Source organism: Eumetopias jubatus, unplaced genomic scaffold (genome assembly GCF_037043125.1).
Source record: "Eumetopias jubatus isolate StellerSeaLion01/CBP00866 unplaced genomic scaffold, mEumJub1_p1.0 scaffold_7, whole genome shotgun sequence".
Classification (NCBI taxonomy): Eukaryota; Metazoa; Chordata; class Mammalia; order Carnivora; family Otariidae; genus Eumetopias; species Eumetopias jubatus.
The window spans coordinates 44,129,833-44,152,646 of NW_028274813.1; the positions used below are offsets into that span (position 1 = coordinate 44,129,833).

Sequence of the window (22,814 nt, forward strand, 5' to 3'; positions counted from 1 at the left end):
GACTTGAGCTGAAACCAAGAGTCTGATGCTTAACTGACTGAGCCACCCAGGTGCCCGCAATTTTTTTAGATTCTCAGTTGAATGTGCAAAGCCAGGATATACAATGTTTTTTAAGAGAGAGCTTGTGCAGAGATGGATAGAATCTTAAGCAGGCTCCATGCCCAGGGTGGAGCCTGAGGCGGGGCTTGATCTCACAACCCTGAAGTCAGGACCTGAGCTGAAATCAAGAGTCAGATGCTTAACCAACTGAGGCACCCCAGGATATACAATGTTTTAAAAACAAAATACAAAGCCTTTGGGTTTTATATACGAAGTTTTAATTAAGAAGAAGTGAAAATTTATTCAGATCAATTTATTTGAACTCACATCCAAGAAGAAACATTCAACTTCAGGATTAGAAATAAAAATGGAAAGAGTCTACTTCTTTTTGGGTAAGGGGAGGATCATACAAGCCCAACTGACAAGAGTACGAACAGTTTTGTGAAGTTACTACTTAAACTCTGTATATTCAAGTATATATCAAGTTCATACTTGGCTTATACAGAATTGATTCAATCCTAGCAAAGCAAGCATAATTTAAGTAAACCTTGAGTTTTACTTTAAGTCTGAAAGTTTAGATTTGATTATAACCACAGCAAAAGTGATTATCTTCACTTCCTGCAAATGTAATCAACTTCTGAAATAACAGGCAAACATCAATTTTACATAAACCTTATGAAGGGCAGGAGGAAACTGCAATTGTTCATCCAATTCCAGAGTCTAAACCGTAAATCCAAATTGTACTGTTACATCTATTGTCAAATCAAGCCAAGAAAGCCTATTACAGACTATTAGAAGTGAATGTGAATTTGCAGGGTCCACTGAGGGGATACTTTGAAAATCCATCACGTTATTTTCAAGAAATTACAGAAATTATTTTCAAGTATGCTCCAAGGGTCATCTCTTAAATGAAGAATTAACCTTCAGGAAGTCATGACAAGTATTATTTTTCTACATTTTATATGCTAGGAGATGAAGATAAAGATTTAGGATTGAGTAATCTATTCAAAATTAAAAAATAGATTCTTTTATTTGAAATAGGATTAATGTGCCCCAAATCCCTCTCTGTTGCGCTGTACCCATTAGTCTACACTTCTACTTAGAAGCCAACCCATTTAAAAAGTCACTTCCACTGTGTCGAATATCTTAATATATTAGAATGGCATAGGCAGACTCTTGTAGCATTGCTCATTTCTACTAGGTCGTTAAAAAAAGAAAAAAAAAAACCTTTGTGCTTTCCGTTCATTCTTTAGAAATAAAAATAAATGTAAAACTGATTAAAGACCAAAATTGTAAAGATTTTTTTCCAAAATATAAAGTCTGCTTGACTTAAAATCTTTTATTCATTTGGGTATTACTTAACACACAGGGTTTTTTTTTTTAACATTTAAACATTATTCTCCCTGTGTTGTCTCCAGAAATAATTAAGTCTACTTTCCTGTAAAATTTACTCCACCAAAATCAATATATAGCCTATTTGACTCATTATAGCTAAAAGTGACAAAAACGTTTTTAAATGAAAACTAATAGTATAAGAGTTAGGTTTCAAGGTTTTTGTTTCATAGGAAGAAACCGCTCTATTACGTGGGTCTATAAAATGATCCAAACTTCAGAGAGACAGGAAGCTGATAACTTGATTTGTCTTCTTAATGGCTTTGGCTCATGAATAAATGATAATGGTTTGTGTTTTTCTTATAAAAAGAAATGGAATTTGTATGAGTCCCACATTTACTCTACTTTTTAAAGGATTTCTAATTACTTAGACATTCTTTGTATTATTTATAATAAGTCACAACTTTAACTGAAAGCCATTCTTTGACCATTAGCTGAAATTCAGGAAAGAACACAGTTCTGTTCACCAAATCAATAAATCTAACCACAGGCTGACTAAAAGCTTCCTTTAATCTTCTTCCTATTAGGTCTTCCTTTAAATTAAACCATTCTCTCTATGAATTATTTAAGTGAATGGCATGGCTATAGAAAGATCACATAGGATTCTTCATACAAAAATGCTCAAGGAACCTAAAAAAATCCATTCAGAATATTTCAGTAATTAAGAATATGAATCAAGATGCTATAATAGCTTAAAAAAAAAAAAGATGCATGGTGGTGGTGGTGGAGTCATCCTGAAAAGCTTGAGAAATAGAAGTCAAGTTTATTTCCTGATTAGTGCAGGATGATTCCCAAAGCGCAGTTAAGTGTCTGGTCCAGACTAGCTATTAGCAGTTAAGTAGTTCCCTTTCACTGTCAAGGCTCTTCCCTGAGGTGATGCCTAAATTCTTAATTTTAATATTTTATCTTGTTTCTTTTAGCTCCATACTCTCTCACCAATAAGCTCTACACATTTCCACCATGCTGATGCTTTCTCAACTCTGGAATTTACACTTTTCAAATGCCCACAAACTTAAGAGTTAAAAAATTTATATTTAGATATATTTGTATCTTTCCTCATGTTCCTCTCATGACTTAGTCACTTTTGTTATATATTCTAATAATTACATATTTTACATTTTAAAAGTAAGTTTGTGAATACTGGATGCTCTTCCAAATGTATCCTCACAAAGAGAAAGGGATTAACCTTTCTAAATTCCAATTCTTCAATGTTTTAAAAATTTATTATTACTCTTTCCTTTTTTCTTCATGGTAAACAATTCCCTTCTCAAGTCTTTATACTTCTACTTTCCAGATTTCTTTTCACTGTAGCAAATACCAAAGGAAAAATACAAACCATTTCAGAGTAAATGAGTCTCTTCCCTGCTCTCATTTATTAGATCATTTACTTCAAGGATATATACATGGCAGTATTTTGAAAATGTTAACAGCTATTAATACCTTGAAGTTGAAAAAATAAGAAAGCCAGAGAAAATATATCACAAGCAACCAGTCTGAATATATGAAAAGCTACTTATATCTTGATTTTCATATAAACTTTTTACCATTATAAAAGACAACATAATTATATTTCATTTTTTCTTTATAAAATTACTCTTTAACAGAATATTTGTTAGCTAGTCATCCCTTAGGTTTTTCTGTACTGATAAAAAGTTACTTTTAAAAGAAAAATATTTAAAACAATAATTGTTTCACAGAAACAGAAAGTCTCATTATCAAAATCTGATAAAAAACTATAATCATGGGTAGAGTCTTACTATTAATGTTCTTTCACCAAAAATGGATATTTAGGAAGTGTTTTATTGGTAAATAAGACAACCTTCTCAGTGATCTACAAAAGTGTCACAATAAAGATGAGGTAGTATGAGACTTTTCTACTTTTGTAAAAGGAAAATATCATCTTTAGAAGAGATATTTATCCCGATATCGGTGTTAATGATATCCTGAGCCTCATTACTCCACAGACAGGTGCCATAATTAGTAGTTACCCTACCTGGAACCAAGACAATCTTGAGATCACTGAGAAAAAAAATGCTAGAAAATGGTAAGAGATTTTCTTGGTTTAATTTTGTTGTCATTGCTAAAAATTTATTTTAAAGCTATTACTGAAAAATACCATCTTTATGTTTACAACAGAACTGCAGGAAAGGGAAATAAAAGCAATGATACTTAAGAAACATCTGTTCTAACTTGGAAAGTTGAGTCGTTTCAGTCCAGGTGGACACAGCTTCCTACTGGACCTAAATTATCATCAAGAAATCAGTTACTATGATATTAAAAAGGCCAATTTGTACAAAGGGTTAGACAGCTCACCAGAAGAAACGACTATCTAGGAAATTACGCGCTGACTCTTTAAAAAAAGTGGAGTTAGATAGGTTATCACTCCATTTACCTTTATTATACTGGGATAATGACGTTTCTAAAAATGCTTCCGTATGGGGATAGCAAATTTAAAATATTACTCCTAGTGCCTAGTACTGTTCAGTATGGCATAAGCCATGTAGCTCTCAAAATGTTTCCCTTTTTTGACGCCACAGTAAAGACATGTTAATTCTGAAGACAGGAATAATTATTTGAAACCTGAAAATCAAAACCAATATTAAGTTTCAAAAAACTGAGCTCCATGTTTACTTCTTGAATCTTTAGTGAAGCTCACTTTAAAATACTGAAGACTACTTAGGTCCCTCTTTGGTTACCGATGGAAATTTCTGGCTGTTTATAAAACTGTGGCATCTCCCCAAAAGAAAAGGCTCAGAGTTTCTATGAAAAGGCTAATCAGAAGCAACAGTTCATAAGTAAATACAGAAAAACCCCAGAGTTGCTTTAGTATGTTAGTAACTACTACTTACTAATAGTGTTATCATTATTTTTAAAGCTTCCAGTGAGAAAGGAACAATATTTGTCCTGAAGATAGCAACTCATCTAGGTTGAGTGAAAGACCTATTAAAAAATAAATGACCATGCTACAGGGTAGAAAATAAATTCACCTCTAAAAAGTCATGTTCTCATTTGATTCTTCCTGATCAGATAAATCAAATTTACTAATACTGCTTTATAGTTAGTATTTAAAATGAAAACCCTTCAAGTTTACGTTCAAACCATTTTGTTACCTTTAACATCCCTATTATTTATTAAGTTACAAAACTCAATACATTGGTATGGATTGTGAATTACAACACACTCAGCTTTACTGAAGAACTTTAAAACAACTCTGAAAAGGGGATGGGGAAACTATATTTTATGTATAGGAATGCCAATGGCATAGGTTAACAAGGGAATTTACATGTAGGAAAGGACGTAAGATTATTTTTAAGGAAAAGTATGAAATATAGATTATTTAACTGTGTTTGCAACGCCTACCAAATTTCAAATATCCCTGGATTGTAAGCGAATTACAATTAAGAAAAAAAATTAAGTAAGCATACAATCTATTTGGTAAAAACAAAAACCAAACACCTGGTCAAAAATATTCATTAACCCCTAGTGTGTAACTTTAAACAATTAGTTTATCATAAGAAAAATAAACTGATCTGGAAGTAAAATTTAGGGCAGAGATTTATTTCAACTGCCCTTGTAGAAAAATTCAAAGTGACATAAGAAAAATAAAATATTAAATGAAAATATGTATATAATCATTCCCATATTCCCACACTTTCCCTAGCATTGTTCTGGTGCATCAATCCTGAGTACTCTAACTTTTGATTTATAGTGATATTCCTTCAGATATAATTTCATAGAAGAAGGAATTGGAAGGGCATCAATGCCATCATAAGTTGTACAGTTACAAATAACTGTTCTGCATATATGCTGTAAGGAAAAGGGGAAAGTCCGAATTAAAGGAGTGGATAAAAGTGGTTCGAAGAACATACAGGCACTCGGGTCCTTATAATGTTCTAGGAGCCCAGTAATGTCAGGAGAATGGAAGACACAAGGATCATGTGCATCAAAGCTAAAGTTGTGATTCCACTGTTCAATTCTAGCATGAAGAGAACGACTATAGCGTCTGAAACTAACTGAGAATAAATAGTCTTCCTGTGCTGAGTCTCGAAGTAAAAAGGTACCCTCTGGTTTTCCCTCTAGTAGAGCTTCAGCTGCATATTTATCCATAACTCCCCAGTAACATGGATTGTTATTGATCTGAAGGAGGTCTGGTACAAGACAGTGGACATAATCAATCTGGGTATGGTACTTAGGAGGTGTTTCCAACTGCAGGATTTCTTCATCCATTTCCCATTTGGGTTTGTTTCTTTTCCTGGAACTTGTGCAAAGTGTTATAATTTCATCATCTGAATCCATATCACTATCTTCTATACTGTTATTTGAAACCAGGTTCATCACAGAGCCAGTCACAGGACCACCTCTACATGAAGCACTGTTGGCAGTTATGACACAGGGCTGAACATTGGTATGTGAGAAGCAGTTTACCTCTTCTTCCACGTTTCTTCTTTGTTTTAGCTGACCATCCCTCAATTCACTCTGAGACAAGTCTGTCTTTACCCATTCATTGGATTTGGGATTTATAGGAGCAGTGTGTCGTTTAATAAAATGCCACCTAAAGGCTAAATCTGATCGAGGTGGGAAAGGACACTTATCTAACATGAGTTCACTGATATGAATTTTCCTTTTAGATGGAAGCCCCGAAGAGTGCCGACCACTACAATTCTTTATTGGAAAACACTGCCCCACAGCATCTTGCAGTTTCTGTTTAAGAGATCGGCCTAAAAATCTATGCCCACAGGAATGATCTAAATCCAACTCGATGGATGAACAGCTGTGCTTCCTTTCTTGGCTCCTTAAAGGAACTTCGGTTTTCTCTACAGCATTCACTGTTTCAGCATCTGAACAACTTTCACTCTTTTTTGACCAAGATAATTTCTTTCCACTCCACACATAACCGTCCTTTCTGTCAGCACTTCTACTTCGACTAGTTTTGGGCCTTACATCTACATTTTTGCTAATACTTTCACTATTTTCTGCCATTTTAACAAATTATCCACAAATTCCAGTGTTATAAATACTCCTTTTTCAGTTTTTCCAGCAGGAAGTTTCTTCTGGGCACTCTCTGGATGTATCTAAAGGGAAAAAAACAAAACAGCAGTCATTTGTCATTCACTTTTTTTTTTTGAGAGAGAGCATGAGTGCATGAGCAGGGGAAGGGGAGAGGGAGAGAGAGAATCCCAAGCAGGCTCCATGCTCAGCGCAAGCAAGTGCACAGGGTGGGGTGGGGGTGAGGGACAGAGGGAGAGGGAGAGAATCTCAAGCAGATGCCACACTGAGCACTGAGCCCAAATAGGGCTTGATCTCATGACCCTGAGATCATGACTTGAGCTGAAACCAAGAATCGGACGTTTAACCAACTAAGCCACCCAGGTGTCCAACTGTCATTTACTTCGCATACAGTAGTTTCTATATTAAACCCCAATCAGACATAAAATGAAAAACCACAGCTAGTACAGGAACAAGATAAGAGTACTGGATATGTTGGAAGACAGTGCCAAGATATTTTGTTTTCACTTAAATGATCTGCTTTACCATATACTAGTAATTTCATAGTGCCCGGGAGTCAAGAATCTGCGTTCCTTTCCCACAGCTAATTTTCAGTGTAGATTAGAAAAAGTGAGGCCGCCTCTCTTAGTCCAACTGTATGCTCAAAATTGTATGAACAATTTCTAGTCTTGAGGTATATCTCATGCCAATCTCTCCTACCCTTATTTTTATTTCACAGCAGACCAGCCAGTGAATTGTTTGTAAGAGACTGAGAAATACATGACTTGGTGTTTGAGAACCACTACTATGTAGTTCCCTCACTTCTCTCTCCTCGCTTTCCTATTGATTAAAAATATGAACTTTAAGTTATAAAAGCTGTTAAGAATCAAATAATCAGGGGTGCCTGGGTGGCTCAGTCGTTAAACATCTGCTTTTGGCTTGGGTCATGATCCTAGGGTCCTGGGATGGAGCCCCGCATTGGGCTCCCTGCTCCGCGGGAAGCCTGCTTCTCCCTCTCCCACTCCCCCTGCTTGTGTTCCCTCTCTTGCTGTGTCTCTCTCTGTCAAATAAATTAAAAAATATTTAAAAAAAAGAATCAAATAATCACCACTGAACAATAGGAATGCCATGCAAGCATTCCCAATGCAGTTTGTCAACTTATTTCAGTAATTGGTCAACTTCACTATCAGTCTAGGAAGTTTTTAGAAAATGTGGAATTGGATAAAAATTTGTTTTTTACACATACACCTTTGTAATTTTCTTGGTAATTCTGAGAAACAAGCAGATAAATTTCTATAGGCCAATGACTTTCCCATAAAATTGGCTGGATATATTAGAGTTTACAACGTGAAATACTGAGTTTTATTAAGACTAATAGTAATGATTGGTCACAGAGGGGATTAGCTTAACTATTCTTAGGTGGAATAAGATTTAAGCCCAGAATTGGGGGTAAGTATTCTATAATCTCAAATATTTTACAAATGAAATTTGAATTTGGAGACAGAAAATCAGTCTCACTTAGCATACTGATTACAATTAAGTTTCTGATATGTCAGAGGAACATTATAATCCCAATAGTCAAGTAAATGTTTAGAGCCACTTGAATGCATTTTCAAAGCAAGAGGATTTGAAACAAGTATCTGTAGTAGCAAATATGACTGGCAAGTACTTAAAAGTGTGAACTAATGAATCAGACTTGCCAAAGAAAATACTCCATTTCTGAACATTGAATAGCACCTGGTGATTATACAGATTATTTTGATTTAGTGACCTCACTAGTACATACTCGTTTAAAATCCATATGGAAAATATTTTTAAATCTGATTTTGGAAGATACGTCATTATTCATTATACCAAAATTTTATTCAACATTATGCTTTGGCTGTTTGTTGATTAAGTTCTACTGAGCAAAAATAAACGAGAAGCAACCAAGTAAGCTGAAGAAGATGAAGAGTCATTGATCAGAATAAACACTTTTAAGAGCTTACACTTTAACATATTTTTCAAGATAAAAAAGTAAGAGGAGCCCCAAGCAAATCCTTTTCGTTAATACTACATAGTTTCTACTTTTTTTAGTCAGTTGTGAAAAATATGTTAAGATTTGAAATGCTTGGTGATTTACAAAAAAAAATAAATCAAAATAGCAGTTTATTAAACTCTATGACCAACTTTACTCCACTGGATATAAGCTCCCTCATCTTGCCCATTACCTCTACATTTTACCATTTCTTCCTTCACTTCTATTATCAAAGATAAGCTCCCCATCTCTGTTCTTGATGGCATTCCCACCTTTATGAGGGCCTGCTTCAGTTTTGCTCTCTCAAGTTCTTTTTGCCTTCAATGAAATCTCCTGTAAAATCCTTTAGTGATTCTAATGCTTCCTCTAGCTACTACACCGGCTGCTTTCCATTACTAAATTTCTTAGTATTATAACTTCACTTCCCCTCAAAATGAGAATAGCTTTTTGTTTTCTTCTGATTGTAAAATAAGTAATTGTTTGGTTTGAAATGGCCAAATGAAAATCTTTTTGCTCTATCCTCTCAGAAGTCAACCTAAAACAAGGAAAATATGAGAAATAAAAACACAAATCTTATCTTCAACAGGACTAGCAGATGTCTATAACCTGAATCACAAAACATGAGAACAGAATATGAATGGAGGAGCAGTAAATAACTCAGCAGCAGAGAGGTGGGTAACACTAGGCACACAGATGACATGGATGAGAAGCAAACCAACAGAGTAGGCAAAGTCCAGGACCCAGATGATACAGAAATGTGGGCGGAGAACAGGGTGGAAAATGAAGCAAGTTGAAAATATGCATAAGTACAACAGGATCTCTCCAGTTTTTACTCCTACACTTGGAGGAGATGGGATATTTATCATTTGGAGAAACTGAACTAGAGAGGCTCAGGACTTTGGATATCATAGAGGGTAAAGGGGAGGTTTGGGACTAAAATCAAAATGAAAATTCCTACTTCCTTCTTCCATCCAACTCCCAGAACTCCAGCAGCCAGACTTATAATAGGGGACTAAAAGATACTTTGCTGAAGGTGGCTCCAGTCATTAAGCATCTGCCTTCAGCTCAGGTCATGATCTCAGGGTCCTGGGATTGAGCCCCGCATCGGGCTCCCTGCTCGGCGGGAGGCCTGCTTCTCCCTCTCCCTCTGCCTGCTTGTGTTCCCTCTCTCGCTGTGTCTCTGTCAGATAAATAAAATCTTAAAAAAAAAAAAAAAAGATACTTTGCTGAAGAAATAGAATGGCCAAAGAGAAAAGACCTCTAAATGCTGACAGCTGGGACTCTGTCAATAGAAAGCTGAGGGTTGGGGGAGGTGCCTGGGTGCCTCAGTTGGTTGAGCAATCCAAGAGTGGACTCTTGATTGCGGCTTGGGTCATGATCTCAGGGTTGTGAGATCAAGCCCCTTGCCAGGCTCCATGCTCAGTGGGGAGTCTGCTTGAGATTCTCCCTCACCCTCTCCCCTGTGCGTGCGCACGCACACACACACACACACACACACTCTCTCTCCCCAAAAATAAATAAGTGAATCAAAAAAACAAAACAAACCTGGAAGGCCACCCAAGCTTGCCAGTCCACAAGTCCCACATACTCACACACAGCTGCCAGGCAGCATTGTTGTGCTTCATTCACTCCAGAATATGAATGAATAGTCACAGGTCATCAGACTTTTGAGGAAAGCCTCTAACATAAACAACAGAGGCTAAAACAAAAAACTTAGAGAAAACAATAACCACAAAAAGGGCAGAAAATAAAATTTCTTCCAAGTTAAGAGAAGATATTAAATCTATGAATGAGTAAGAGGAGTTTGGGACAATCAGAGAATAAGAAAGTTTTGTAAATTAAAAATATGAATACAGAAATAAAATATTCAATAGGAAAGTTCAGAGAATAAACTGAGGAAATAACAGGAAATAGGAAAAAAATGATTAGAAAAGGTTAAGAAAGCTACAGGATCAATACAGCCATTTCACAGAAAATAACAACAAAATGAAGGGGGGGGAATTACAAAAGAAACTGTATCAGAAAATATCCCAGAACCAGAGGATATGAGCCTCCATAATGAAAGAGTCCACTGAGTACCTACCACAATGGGGGAAAAATACACACTGAGCTACATTATTCTAAATTTTTAGAATCCTTGAGATAAAGAGGAGATACTCAAGTTAAGAGGGTAGATGTCGTGTTGTGTTCTTACTACAGTTAAATAAACAAATAAATCCAAGCCAAAAAATATATGAAAATGAAAAAACAGTCTTCCTGAAGGGAAAAGAGTCACAAAGGACTGTAAATAAATGGCATCTGGTTTCTCAACAGTAACACTGGAAGCTAGAGGCTAGTTTTGGAAGCTAGAGACTAGTTTCCAACTTCGAAGAGATAACCAGCCAAATTATCAATCAAATGAGGATAAAATAAATTTTCAGATATGCAAAGCATCAACAATTTTACCTCATATTGGAAGATAAGTCTTCTAAAATTAGAGTGTACACCCACAACAGAAGACATAACATAGGAAATAAGATATTTAACACAGGAGACAGGAAATGTGAATTCTTAGGATGATGAAGAAGGAAAATCTCTAGACAATAGGGTATCCCCAGAGCATCTAGTCCATAGAATCACACAAGGCCATAGGTTCCAAGGTGGAAGATCTTGAGGAAAAAAAAAGAATTGACTTCTGGAAAATTCAATTGAGAAGAATGCAAACAGAGGAAGAATTAGGTAATTATTAATCACACAAAAATTCAAGGGTTATACAAGAAAGAAAACAGAGTTGTAAAATACCTGGCTCAGCAGTGAAAATATCATTTACATGTTCATCAAAACTGTGATATAAATGCAATAAGGAAATGGGAAGAAAGGAAGGAGGGAGCGTTAAATCCTCATCTATCATAAAAGGAAGTCAAGTGATAATGTCTAGTAATTGATGAATCAAGAAAGAAGTATTAGCATATGATTTAGAAATATAAAGGTAAATATCAGAAAAACAGTAAAAAGATTGAAAGTGATGCCTTTGGAATGGGTAGGACTGTAGCATTTATCTTATCTAAGCTTTCAACTTAATTTTTAACCTGGGTGCATATATCATTTTGATGAACATAAATAACAGTAATTCATACTCATCATCAATTCAAACGAAGCTTAAAATTATGAAAAAAAAACCCCAAACCGTCCATAATCCTACCGTTCAGCAGTAATCATTTTTAACATTTTCATTATCTCTGTGCATATATATGACAAGAACGCAGTTCCACAGCACAGTAATGGTGGCCACTAGTAGTATGGTTTGAGTCCAGTTTATTTTATACTAGCCATAGGACTTGAAACCTCTCAGTGTTTTTAATCCGTAAAATAGAGATATTGATGCTATCTATTTCATTCAGCTGTTGGGGATTAAATGAAATAATGTGTGTAAAGTACTCAGCTCAGATCCTAAACGTATTAAGTAATCAATAAATGTTCTTTTAAAAAAGAAACAGATATTAGATATATCTGTTTCACATAAGCCAGTTTAATAGCAATTATTCATGGGGCACCTAGGTGATGCAGTCATCAGAGTGTCCAACTCTTGTTTTCCACTCAGGTCCTGATCCCAGCCTCGTGTCCAGCTCTGCACTCATGGCGGTGTCCGCTTGAGATTCTCTCTCCCTCTCCCTGCCCCTCCCACTTGTTCTCTCTCTCAAATAAATAAATCTTAAAAAAAAAGTAGTTTATAATGACGACATCACAGACTACTTCTGTCTCTAGTCCAATTCTAACTAAAAAGTTTTAATTTTTAGGAGAATAACATGTTTCAGTGAAAAAAGATCAATATGCCAGATATAGCTGGAACTTAAGAGACCATGAAGCTAGAGAACAATTTGACATTTTCCCCTAGAGAACTAATTTCCAGCCTTATTCTACATAAGCTAACATGCCAACATAACAGATTTACTTTGGCAAGGCTTACCAACTTGTATATAATAGGTACTAATCAGTTAAGTATCTCTGGATTTTTGGTTAACTGTTTTTACATGTGCTAATGCTGCAGGTGTCCATAAAATAAAGTGACATACCATAGCTCTAGATGAAACTTCCATACATTTACTTGTACTTAAAGAGTTAATGCACAGAAAATCTTGACTTAGGTTTGTATGTATCTCAGAATAATAGCCTTCTATAAATTTCACATAGCTATTCTGCTAGAAAACTGAGTTCATGCTTCAGAAGTCCCTCCTACTTTTATAAACTATGGCAAAAACCTGATTTGGTAAAACATACCATATCAATATATGGTCCAAAATGTCAATTAAATGACATTTTGTTGCAGTTTTTTTTTTTTTTTAATTATTTTTCGCTTTTTTTTAAATTTTATTTATTTAATTGACAGAGAGAGAGAGAGAGAGACAGCGAGAGAGGGAACACAAGCAGGGGGAGTGGGAGAGGGAGAAGCAGGCTTCCCGCCGTGCAGGGTGCCCGATGCGGGGCTCGATCCCAGGACTCTGGGATCATGACCTGAGCCGAAGGCAGTCGCTTAACCAACTGAGCCACCCAGGCGCCCCTGTTGTAGTCTTTAAAGCAGTAAGAAAATTTAACTTCTATTTATATTTGTATAAATATTAGAAAATTTAAAATTCATTAATATTGATTATATGGTTAGCAATGTTCCCATCACTCATTGTCATCAAATAGTTATTACTTGTTGGATGGTGCTCTGTTCCTGAAGGAAGAGTGAGAGTTCCAAAAAGCTGAGGACCTGATGGCAGCCCTCTCCATTTCTTTGTTTACCTATAGTGGACTGCACTTGGTTCCATGTTGCCGGAATAGATTTGTGGATTATATTACCTTAAATAATAGAATCTTAAGAATACTTTGTAAATAGACACAATCATAGAAATTTTATAACATATTAGGTTTGTTAGTTACCTCAGAGCAAGGTACTGAAGTTGTTGAAATTTAAGGTGTTCTAAAATTGATGATCTTTCCTGGGATAGGTGGCTCTCAGAAGCTATTTAGCAGATATATTAAAAAAGAAAGGCAACACAAAACACTTAACTGGTCACTTCCTGGTATAGGTAACATCTTAGTTACTAAGAAAGTAATTGCTTAAAAAAATCTGTGCTACAGAGACATCTTTTTAGGAAAAGGATATTCAGAATTTCCTTCACTATTACGATTTCTTTACAAAAATGATAAAAATGCATCATATGTATAAACTCTCACATCTTTACACTTAGACACATGGAAAAATAATTTTCTAATCTCCTCCACAAGTTTCATTAAATCTTAAAAATCTTTTTTTTTTTTTTTTTTGAGAGCGTGCATGCAAAGGGTGAGGAACAGAGCAGAGGGAGGAGGAGAGAAACTTAAGCAGGCTCCACGCCCAGTGTGGAGTCTGACATGGGGCTCACTCTCATGACCCTGAGATCATGATGTGAGATGAAATCAAGAGTCAGACGCTTAAGGTTAACTGACTGAGCCACCCAGGTGCCCCAAACCTTAAAATTCTTAAAAATAAAAAAATTCAATCACACTGTTCTCAATAAAAATAACATTAATTTTTAGTGAGAACAAAATTTTTATTTTTCTACTTTTAAAGACTAAAGATGAGTTTTAGAAAAGTGCTTTTGTGTCTTGCCTATAGAGGTAAAATCTAAATGTAAAAAAAAGTGTTGGGTTCGTTCTAAATCTGAATGAATCCTTTCAAACAGCCTATCATTAGTCTTGGAATTTTACAAACTTTGTATAAATGAGGCAGAAGAGATACAAAGTGATAAGAAAGTGGCTTTACTACCATTTTTTTTATGTATTATAGAAATCAACGATCATAATTTAAAAGGTGCTGACAAATCAAAGATCTTTGTTGGTAACTGCAAAGCTTTTTTTTTTAAGAGGGTGAAAAAAATCACTTGGGAGAAGGCTGCTTTGGCTCTTGATTCAGTAATTAATTTTTTATGAAGGCAGCTAAATTACATTGCTCTGGGGAGTACACAGTGACATCTTTTAAAAAAATTATTTCTTAATGAGGAAGAGGCAAATATCTAAAAAGCAAATTTATATAAAAGCCATTGTCAAGAAAGCAAGCTCCCAGATTCCCAGAAGTCATTTGATCCCAGATTCTACTGCAAGGACAGTGAGCAAGAATTAATATGCAACATGGCCATTCTACTAACAAAGATTTAAATAACATTTAATTAGTTCTATTGAATAAGGCCAGGTAGGTGATTTTAATTCAAGATTTCTATAGAAAATTGTTAAAAAGCCAATAATTAGGGATGCCTGGCTGGCTGGCTCAGTGGGTAGAGCATGCAACTCTCAATCTCAGGGTCATGAGTTTAAGCCCCATACTGGGATGGAGTCTACTTAAAAAAAAAAAAAGCCAATAATTAAAGGGTTAAACTTCATCTATCTGAAAAATTCTTTGTATCTCTGTGACATTGGCTACCAGAGTACTGTAGTATATGTTAATTATTCATTGAACAACTACTTTATCTACAATGCTGATGATATCTAAGACCAGAATTCATATAAATACTAAATTAAAATAAATTTGATCCTAAAATCATTATTTATTACACTACATAAAGAATTTATAAATAATTACTCTGATAGTAATTCAGGTCTGGGAATTTCCTCACCAAATCCACGACTCCAAAGTTTACCTGCCATTATGTGTCCCAAAACTCCCTGAAAGCATTCTGATCATAGGCTGTGATATCTGAATTTGATTCTGTGGGTCATAGTCCTTAACATATGATCATAGTTTGATACTTGAGGAGGATTCTGTGGAGACATTTAGGGCCCACAAATGGAATATACTGGATAGTAGATGACATATGAACTCCTTGAAATGTTAAGGAAAAATAATGAAAACCAGGTTTGTTCATATGAAAAAAATCTCTGAAATAAAAAAAAGTTTTTTGTTTTTTTTCTCATTACAAGAGCAATACAGGTTCATTTTCCAGTAAATATTTTATTTTATTTTTTTAAAGATTTTATTTATTTGACAGAGACACAGCGAGAGAGGGAACACAAGCAGGGGGAGTGGAAGAGGAAGGAGCAGGCTTCCCGCCGAGCAGGGAGCCCGATGCGGGGCTTGATCCCAGGACCCTGGGATTGTGACCTGAGCCGAAGGCAGACGCTTAACAAGAGCCACCCAGGCGCCCCCCTTCCAGTAAATATTTTAGTGCCTGCCATTTTCATGCTGCCAAGTCAGGGCTCATGGGACTTAAATGATTAATAAACAAAATGAATTACTGACTAGTACCACTACGTCCTCCTCCTCCCCAGACCCCCCACTTACTTTCCCAGTTATTGCTTGCTTATGCCAGTGTCCCCCAGTCTGTACTTTTCGTGGACACTAGTTCTAAAAGATGTTAATACACATTCTAGAGAGATGGGGTTTCCTTGTTAAACAAATTTAGGAATGGCTTTCCCTATTAAATATTATAATGTATATTTAGCAAAAGGTTCTGAGAGGTCCTTCAGGTAAGAAGTCTGCTTAACCCATAGTTTCCTGTACTTAGCTCACACAAATAATTTTGGAGCAAATTTTAGGGGAAATATTAACTTGGGCTAATATTTAAATGATTATGCATTCCCTGAGCATGCCAAAGAGAAATGGCCAGGAACCTGTCACCGAAGAAGGTTAATCTAGAGTGAAGAGAGAACAGAAGAACCTGTCACTGAAGAAGGTTAATCTAGAGTGAAGAGAGAACAGAAAACTAAGAGCTGGCAGTACCTGGGCTTTTAAAAGTGGAAGGACCTTAAAAGAATCTTAGAAACCAGAATATTTAAGATATATGATTGTAACTCTTTAGGGAATAAACTGGATTAAACAGATGTTTTTTTCTTTCCAATTTATAATTTTGTAATTATAAAAACTATATATGTTCAGCATAAAATATATGGAACATTCAGAAAAGTTTAAAAGGGAGGGAAAAAAACTATACTTCAATTACCTAAAGGCAGTCAATTTAGACATTTTGGCTCATTTCCTTGAAGTCTTTTTTCTTGTAAGAGTAATTTAGTCTAAAGAGAAAATTTCAATGTTTTAAACATCTATAAAAAATTAACCATCTACAGTTTTTCACTCCATTATATTTAAAAATGAAGCATGGTGCCGATGAAATAGCATGAAGGGCTAAATCATCAAACATGGGCTAAAATCCAGACTTTGTCACATATTAGTTCTATCACCTGATTTTAAAATCTCATTTAGCTTCAGTTTTCACATTGTAAAATCTGGGTAATTCCAGTGGCCTGATGTTTTTGCCACCAGGATTAAGATGTATGAAAATAGCATACACTGAGATTAATGAAAATGCATATTAGCTACCTTCTAGTAGTACTCAGAACTTCTCATGTAGAAATTAATTTCTAAAAATGAGACGTGGAAAAGTGACAAAATTAAAAAAAAAGGAACAAGAGGAAACAAAGGCCACATATAAGGCTTGAAAATCTGAGGCTGAGGAGGCTTCAGCATTTCTGAAATGTCATAAAGTATTTTATATTACTCTTGATATTAAATATTGTTTTTTTAAAAAGTTAAAAAATTTTAAATTCTTTAAAAATATTATGGATGTAAATAACCAAACCTTTAACTTAAAAAATGTAGTTTCTTAAAAAAAAATGTAGTTTCTTGCAAGCTAACTTAGTAAATACATAGATTTCAACAGAAAGAGTAGGCAAAATTTTTTTTAACTACTATAAATTAGTCTTTCCATTGCTTTATAATAATTACATATTCTTATATTTAAGCTTGGGTGACAAGTTTTACTAATACAAGTTTTAACAAACTAGTATAAGGTGACTCTAGACTTAAATAAAATGTTTTTATGTACTGATGTGTTTTACTAAATTCTAAGTTTTACGGTAACAGTTATGATATGGAGTGACAGTATGGTAGACTATCTTGAATCAGAAGGTAAAAGACCTGTATGCTCTATTTCTCGTTTCGACATTCGGTAGGAGTGTGACTTTGGACAAACTATAACCTCTCTGAGTCTTGGTTTCTTCATCAATAAAAGAGTGATTATATCTGTCTTGCTGTGTAAGGATCCACTATCCATGTAATCAAATACTGTGGCTGTCTTCAGCCACAAGAACTGGATAGCTGGGAACAGAACTTTTACTGTATTGCCTTTTATACCTTAGGAAGTTTATACATATGCAAGTATTATTTACTCCAAAAATAAATTAAATAGGCTGGAAAGTTTCAGGACACCTTCAGAGATACACAAATCTTCAGATTTCTAAATTGCCTTTGATATTATTTTCTTCAATACTGTTCTCCTCAGTTATTTTTTATTTTTGTTTTTTTAGAGAGAGAGAGAACACACATGTGTGAGAGAGATGGGGTGGGGGGGTGCAGGGGGAAAGAGAGAATCTTAAGCAGGCTCCATGCCCAGCACAGAGCCCACTTGGGGCTCAATCTCATGACCCCCCTGAGATCATGACCTGAGACGAAATCAAGAGTCGGACGCTTAACCGACTGAGCCACCCAGATGTCCCCCGCCTCAGGTATTTTAACTCTCTTCCAGCCTTATCTTTCACATAATTAGTGATTTTTACATCAACTACATATTTTATTGAAAAGGCATGTTTTAAACCCCTTCCATAAGGCAATGCTGATATGCTTCTTAAATAAACTGAGTCTCTAAGAGTATATGATGTAGATAATAGTCATCGCCATCAGCAGAATGGTAATATATTCATGTTTTCTCACCTTCTTGCCCTTGAGAACAATATTTGTGAGCGTAAAGGTCCTAAAAATGGTTGCAACAGAGCAAAGCTAACTAATCTCCACAGCAGTTTAAACTGTGTCATTTTCGGTGAGTTCATTCAGCTACCCACTCCTATGAGACACGCACTGTTAATGATAAATAAATCCATTTGGAAAATTTTGACAGCCAGATCAGTGACAGCTACAATGGATTTTTTTAAAGACTACATTATCCTAAATAACCACACAATTTTGCTAACATTTAAGTTACATGCATTTCATTACCACACTGTCTTGTACATGTTGTTTGAATGTCTGTTTCCATCAAGACCATGAACTCATTGACATAAAAATTTGTTGGCATTTGACTGAAAGAGAAATGCAATACTAGCAAAAGTAATACTGAAAAATCTTACAGGATAATTATTTAAACAAAACAAACTCTATTTTAAATAAAAGCACTAAGTACCCACCCAAAGTACTCTGTTAATAACACCAGACATTATTAACAATTAATTTTATACATCCAGGAGTATCTCCTATACACTAAAACTAACAATCGATGGAAGTAGGTATCTCCATTTTAGAAATAAGGAATCTGACATCAGAAAAAGTAAAGCATATTCAAGGTCATACAATGAGTAACTGTCAACTCTAAGGCCTAAGCTCTTTCCATACATGTGAAATTTGTAAAGGAAATTTTTCTTTAACCTATGGATCAAATGACTTGATTGCTAGGCAGAGTGAAGGGAGAGAAATATAGACACCATTCATAGTTTTAAAGTCACAGGGTTTATAGATGTCATAGTTAGGGCATTTTATACCTATAACTCTTATTTCAATTTACAGATTCTTCTTATGCTGAGCTCTGAATAGCACTACCTTGAAATCTCATCAAGATATATTCAATACAGAGACGAATATTAAGAGTTCATCTTCAATTCCATAGTCTATCCAGTGATATTTACTTGGATAAAAAAATTACACATCAGTCTATCTAAAAATTAACGAATGATCTCCAAATAAAGTCACTCAGAAAGAGTAATCTCAGGTATCTTTTGTTGTTATGGGAAATCCACAATAGTTTGGCTATTTTGCCACAAATCCCAAGTTCATTTTCAGCCAATCATTCTTCCTCTTCATTAATATACCATACTTAAGTATCTAGGAAGCCTATTTGGAACCCTAGTACTAAAAACAACCTTCACAGAATGCCAAGACAGTAAGAACAATAGCACCGTTTGTGTAACTGTGTAACTTTTCACAATGGAACTAGATTGGAAAACAATGGGGAAATATCTACACCAGAAAAACGTCTCACTTATGTCATAAACTAGAGTCTGACGCAGACTAGAAGGTGGGTACCACAAAAATATGTAACTGTTAAGGTATTCATCAGACTGTTCTGCCAACACGGGAGAACATGGGGGAACAAAGCATAAACTTAATGGCCAAGACCTTCGCTCAGATTGTAAGGAGCGAAGTATTCAACAATATACTTTAGTTCTCGCTCTTCTTTTAGCTCTAAATATGCAGTTCAGTGAATTTTAGGTGGGGTCTGAACGGGGAAATCCAAGTTACTTTCTTCTTAAGGAATATATATAGAGTCCCTCCCCCCCCGCCCCAAATAAGCATTAATGTGCAGGCCATACCTCTAGGAACTGAGAACTGGGATTAGTCTTCCCTCCTTTATCTCTATAGAAACGACAAGATGAGGGCACGAAGGATGCCAGGATTAAAGGTTTGGGAAGGGTCTCGCTCTCCTCGAGAGAAGATGCTCAAAGACCTCATCCTCTAACCGGGCCCCAAGGAGGAACTGGTCACGTACAGGCACTCGGATACGGTTGCATGTTAGGAGAGCCTGGAAAGTGATAGCTGACCCCAATCGGCAAGGCCGGGCAGCAACCACCCTTCCCCCACTCACCTCTCAGAGCGCAGCTTAACTGGGGCTGTCCGAGTAACTGCCGCCATCACCATCGCCATCACTCTGAGAGCTCGCTAAGGTGGAGAAGGGAGACCCAGCCACTCCTGCACCTCGTGTAGATCTTAAAAGGCGGACGCCTTTCTGCAAGCCCCCACCCGTCGGCGTTGAGTTCCTGTCTCACACGTTGCGGTCACCGCCTCCACCTGCTCCCAAAGCGCTGCCATCACTTCCGTGTTCGGCACCCTCCCTTTCTTCCTCACTCTCCCAGCAACCGGCTTTTTCCCTGGCAGGCGGCGCGCAGCTGACGCCACCACCCGGCGACTTCGGTCCGCCCCGGCGCTGGGCGTGGGCGAGCGGGCGCAGGCGCAGTGTAGCGAGCACGCCTGAGCGCGGGAAGCGGCCTTGCGCCGACGCTTGCTACGCGCGTTTCCTCGGTGGCGGAGGTCGGTCCGGTTGGTGAGTAGTCCTTCACGCTGTTGGTGTCCGGGTAGCGCACCGAAGAGAAGCGTGTCCTTTTCCCGGGTATTGTCTGACAGACCCTCTACTATATCTTGTTTGTGCCACTGGGGGAAAGGGGCCGCCGGGAGACTAACTTCCCTTCTCCGTCAGCCATCGTCTTCCCTCACCTTTAAAATAATACTAGCTTTTATAAAACATTTTTAGGTAGGTAGAAGAAAATGCCTGCCATACAGAAGCCGATGAGATTTGGACATACAGAGGGACATACAGATGTCTGCTTTGATGATTTGGGGAGGTAAGGTGCTTTGGAAAAAAGGACGTTTCGGGTGTAAGTATTAGAACTTTTGTTGTTATATGTCAGAAAAGTAGTCGGTCCAAAATGACTCACCCAGATAGAGAGAAATAAGGCTGAAATCTAAAATGGCACATATATTTTCCTTAGATTTATTGTTCGATTCGGACCGACGTTGTAGTTTTAGTATCTCGAAAAAGTTAGCAAGTGTAAAATCTTATTTCCAGAGGAGTTGGAAAGATGTGACCTTTCCCTCATCTCTTCCTTTTGTTGACTTCCTCTCTGCGTCCCACATTATTATTTTGTCAGATCACTAGCTGCCTACCTGTCAAATTCAGTAGCCTGTTCTATCTTTTTTGGTGGTGTATCTTTCCTTGGCTTTTGTGATGCTGTTTCGTTTTTTCATTGCTGTTTTTAACCTTTTGACGGCTTTTTAAAAATTTATTTTTTAAATCAACATATAATGTATTATTAACTTCAGAGGTCGAGGTCAGTGATTCATCAGTCTTATAATACCCAGTGCTCATTACATCAGGTGCCCTCCTTAATGTCCATCACTCAATTACCCCATCCCCCCTTTTGACAGCTTTTTTTCCAACTTATTTCCTCTTCTTGATTGCTAAATTGTGATATTTTCCTGGAACCCTGGTCTCTTTTATCTTTTTAAGTCCCATTCCTCTGCAGTACTATCCAGTTGTGTGGCTTCCACTGTCACTCCTGTGTTGATTCACTCGTTGAAAAAATATTTGCCTGTCAAGTCTGGTGGAGGCTAGAGATACAGTATGTACAAAGCACAATCTATTCCTTAATTGACCTTAAAGTCTTTTTAAATTGACAGACATTGAGCACAAATTAATCACAAAAGTAAATGTATGTTTAGAAATAGTAAGTGATAGGTGCAATGATAAGCATGTTTGAAGGGAAGTTGATATAGCTTGAGGAGGCAGGGAAGGTTTCTCTAAGGCATTGTTTCTTGAGATGAGATCTGAATATTGAGTAGACATTAGGGAGTAAAAAGAGATGAGGTGGTGATGGCAGTGAGGTTGTGGTAGTGACATTCCAGACAGAGGGAACACTGCAAAATTCCAGTGGGGGTAGGGACCATGCTCAAAGGACTGAAAGAAAGCTAGTGATGCCAAAATGTAGAGTGTGATACAGAGGCTGATGAGGGATGAATCTGTGAAGGTAAGGTAGTGGGCATCCTATCCAGGACCTTCTGGGCTTTATTAAGGAATCTTGTTTTTATTCTAAAAGCAGTAGGAATATATTAAAAATTTGAAGCAGAGAGATGGGATCAGATTCTTGTTTTTGAGAAGTACATGGAGGATGAATTGGAGAAGTAGAAGTGGATGCAGAAAGACTGTGGGTATCTGTATTAGTGTGGCGGAGTGTGATAGAAGCTTGGACTAGAGAAGATGTATATGGAAAAAAGGATACATTCAGGAAATACTTAAAAGGTAGAATCAGTAGGATGGATCATACATTAAAGACGAAGGAGAGGGAGATATCTATATTTTTGGATGTTACATTTGGGGAAATGATGGTGCCATTCACAGATACCTGAAATGCTTGGAGAGGAGCTTATTTCAGAGGTAGAAAGAGGGTGGAGATTATGAGTTTACATTTGGACATTTGGAATATTTCTTTGAGATCAACTAGAGATGTAGACAGTTGGATAAATGGGTTGAAAGCTAAGAGAAGAAATGTAAGCTAGAGACAGAAATCTATATCTTTTTAAAAAAAAATTTATTTGAGAGAGTGTGAGAGAGAGAGAGCACAAGCAGGCAGAGTGACAGGCACAGGGAGAGGGAGAAGCAGACTCCCCACTGAGCAGGGAGCCTGATGTGGGACTCGATCCCAGGACCCTGGGATCATGACTTGAGCCAAAGGCAGACGCTTAACTGACTGAGCCACCCTGGCACCCTAGAAAACTATATCTTTTGCTGATGCCTACTGGATTGAGGTCCTGGCTGGAAATCTAAATGTGGAAGTTATCAATAAGTAG

General features: G+C 36.6%; 2 protein-coding genes across 2 annotated transcripts in view; one reads left to right on the top strand and one right to left on the bottom strand.

Annotated features, from left to right (window-relative positions):
• Window positions 1-294: 294 nt before the first annotated feature.
• SOCS4 (suppressor of cytokine signaling 4) lies at window positions 295-20,319 on the bottom strand. Its single transcript, XM_028101458.2, has 2 exons — window positions 20,059-20,319; window positions 295-6,503 (listed from the first exon to the last, which is right to left on the bottom strand). Exon 2 carries the CDS (start codon window positions 6,409-6,411, stop codon window positions 5,089-5,091), a length of 1,323 nt encoding a protein of 440 aa, XP_027957259.1. The 5' UTR covers window positions 6,412-6,503; window positions 20,059-20,319; the 3' UTR covers window positions 295-5,088.
• Window positions 20,320-20,429: 110 nt separating this feature from the next.
• Window positions 20,430-22,814, top strand: part of WDHD1 (WD repeat and HMG-box DNA binding protein 1) — a 58,405-nt gene continuing 56,020 nt past the window's right edge. Inside the window, exons 1-2 of the mRNA XM_028101011.2 lie at window positions 20,430-20,514; window positions 20,722-20,812. Coding sequence (XP_027956812.1) covers window positions 20,736-20,812 — 77 coding nt within the window. The 5' untranslated portion in view covers window positions 20,430-20,514; window positions 20,722-20,735. The remainder of the gene's footprint in view (window positions 20,515-20,721; window positions 20,813-22,814) is intronic.

Excerpts from the sequence above, each read along its gene's own strand:
- SOCS4 (XM_028101458.2), bottom strand. The coding sequence starts at position 6,411 with ATGGCAGAAAATAGTGAAAGTATTAGCAAAAATGTAGATGTAAGGCCC.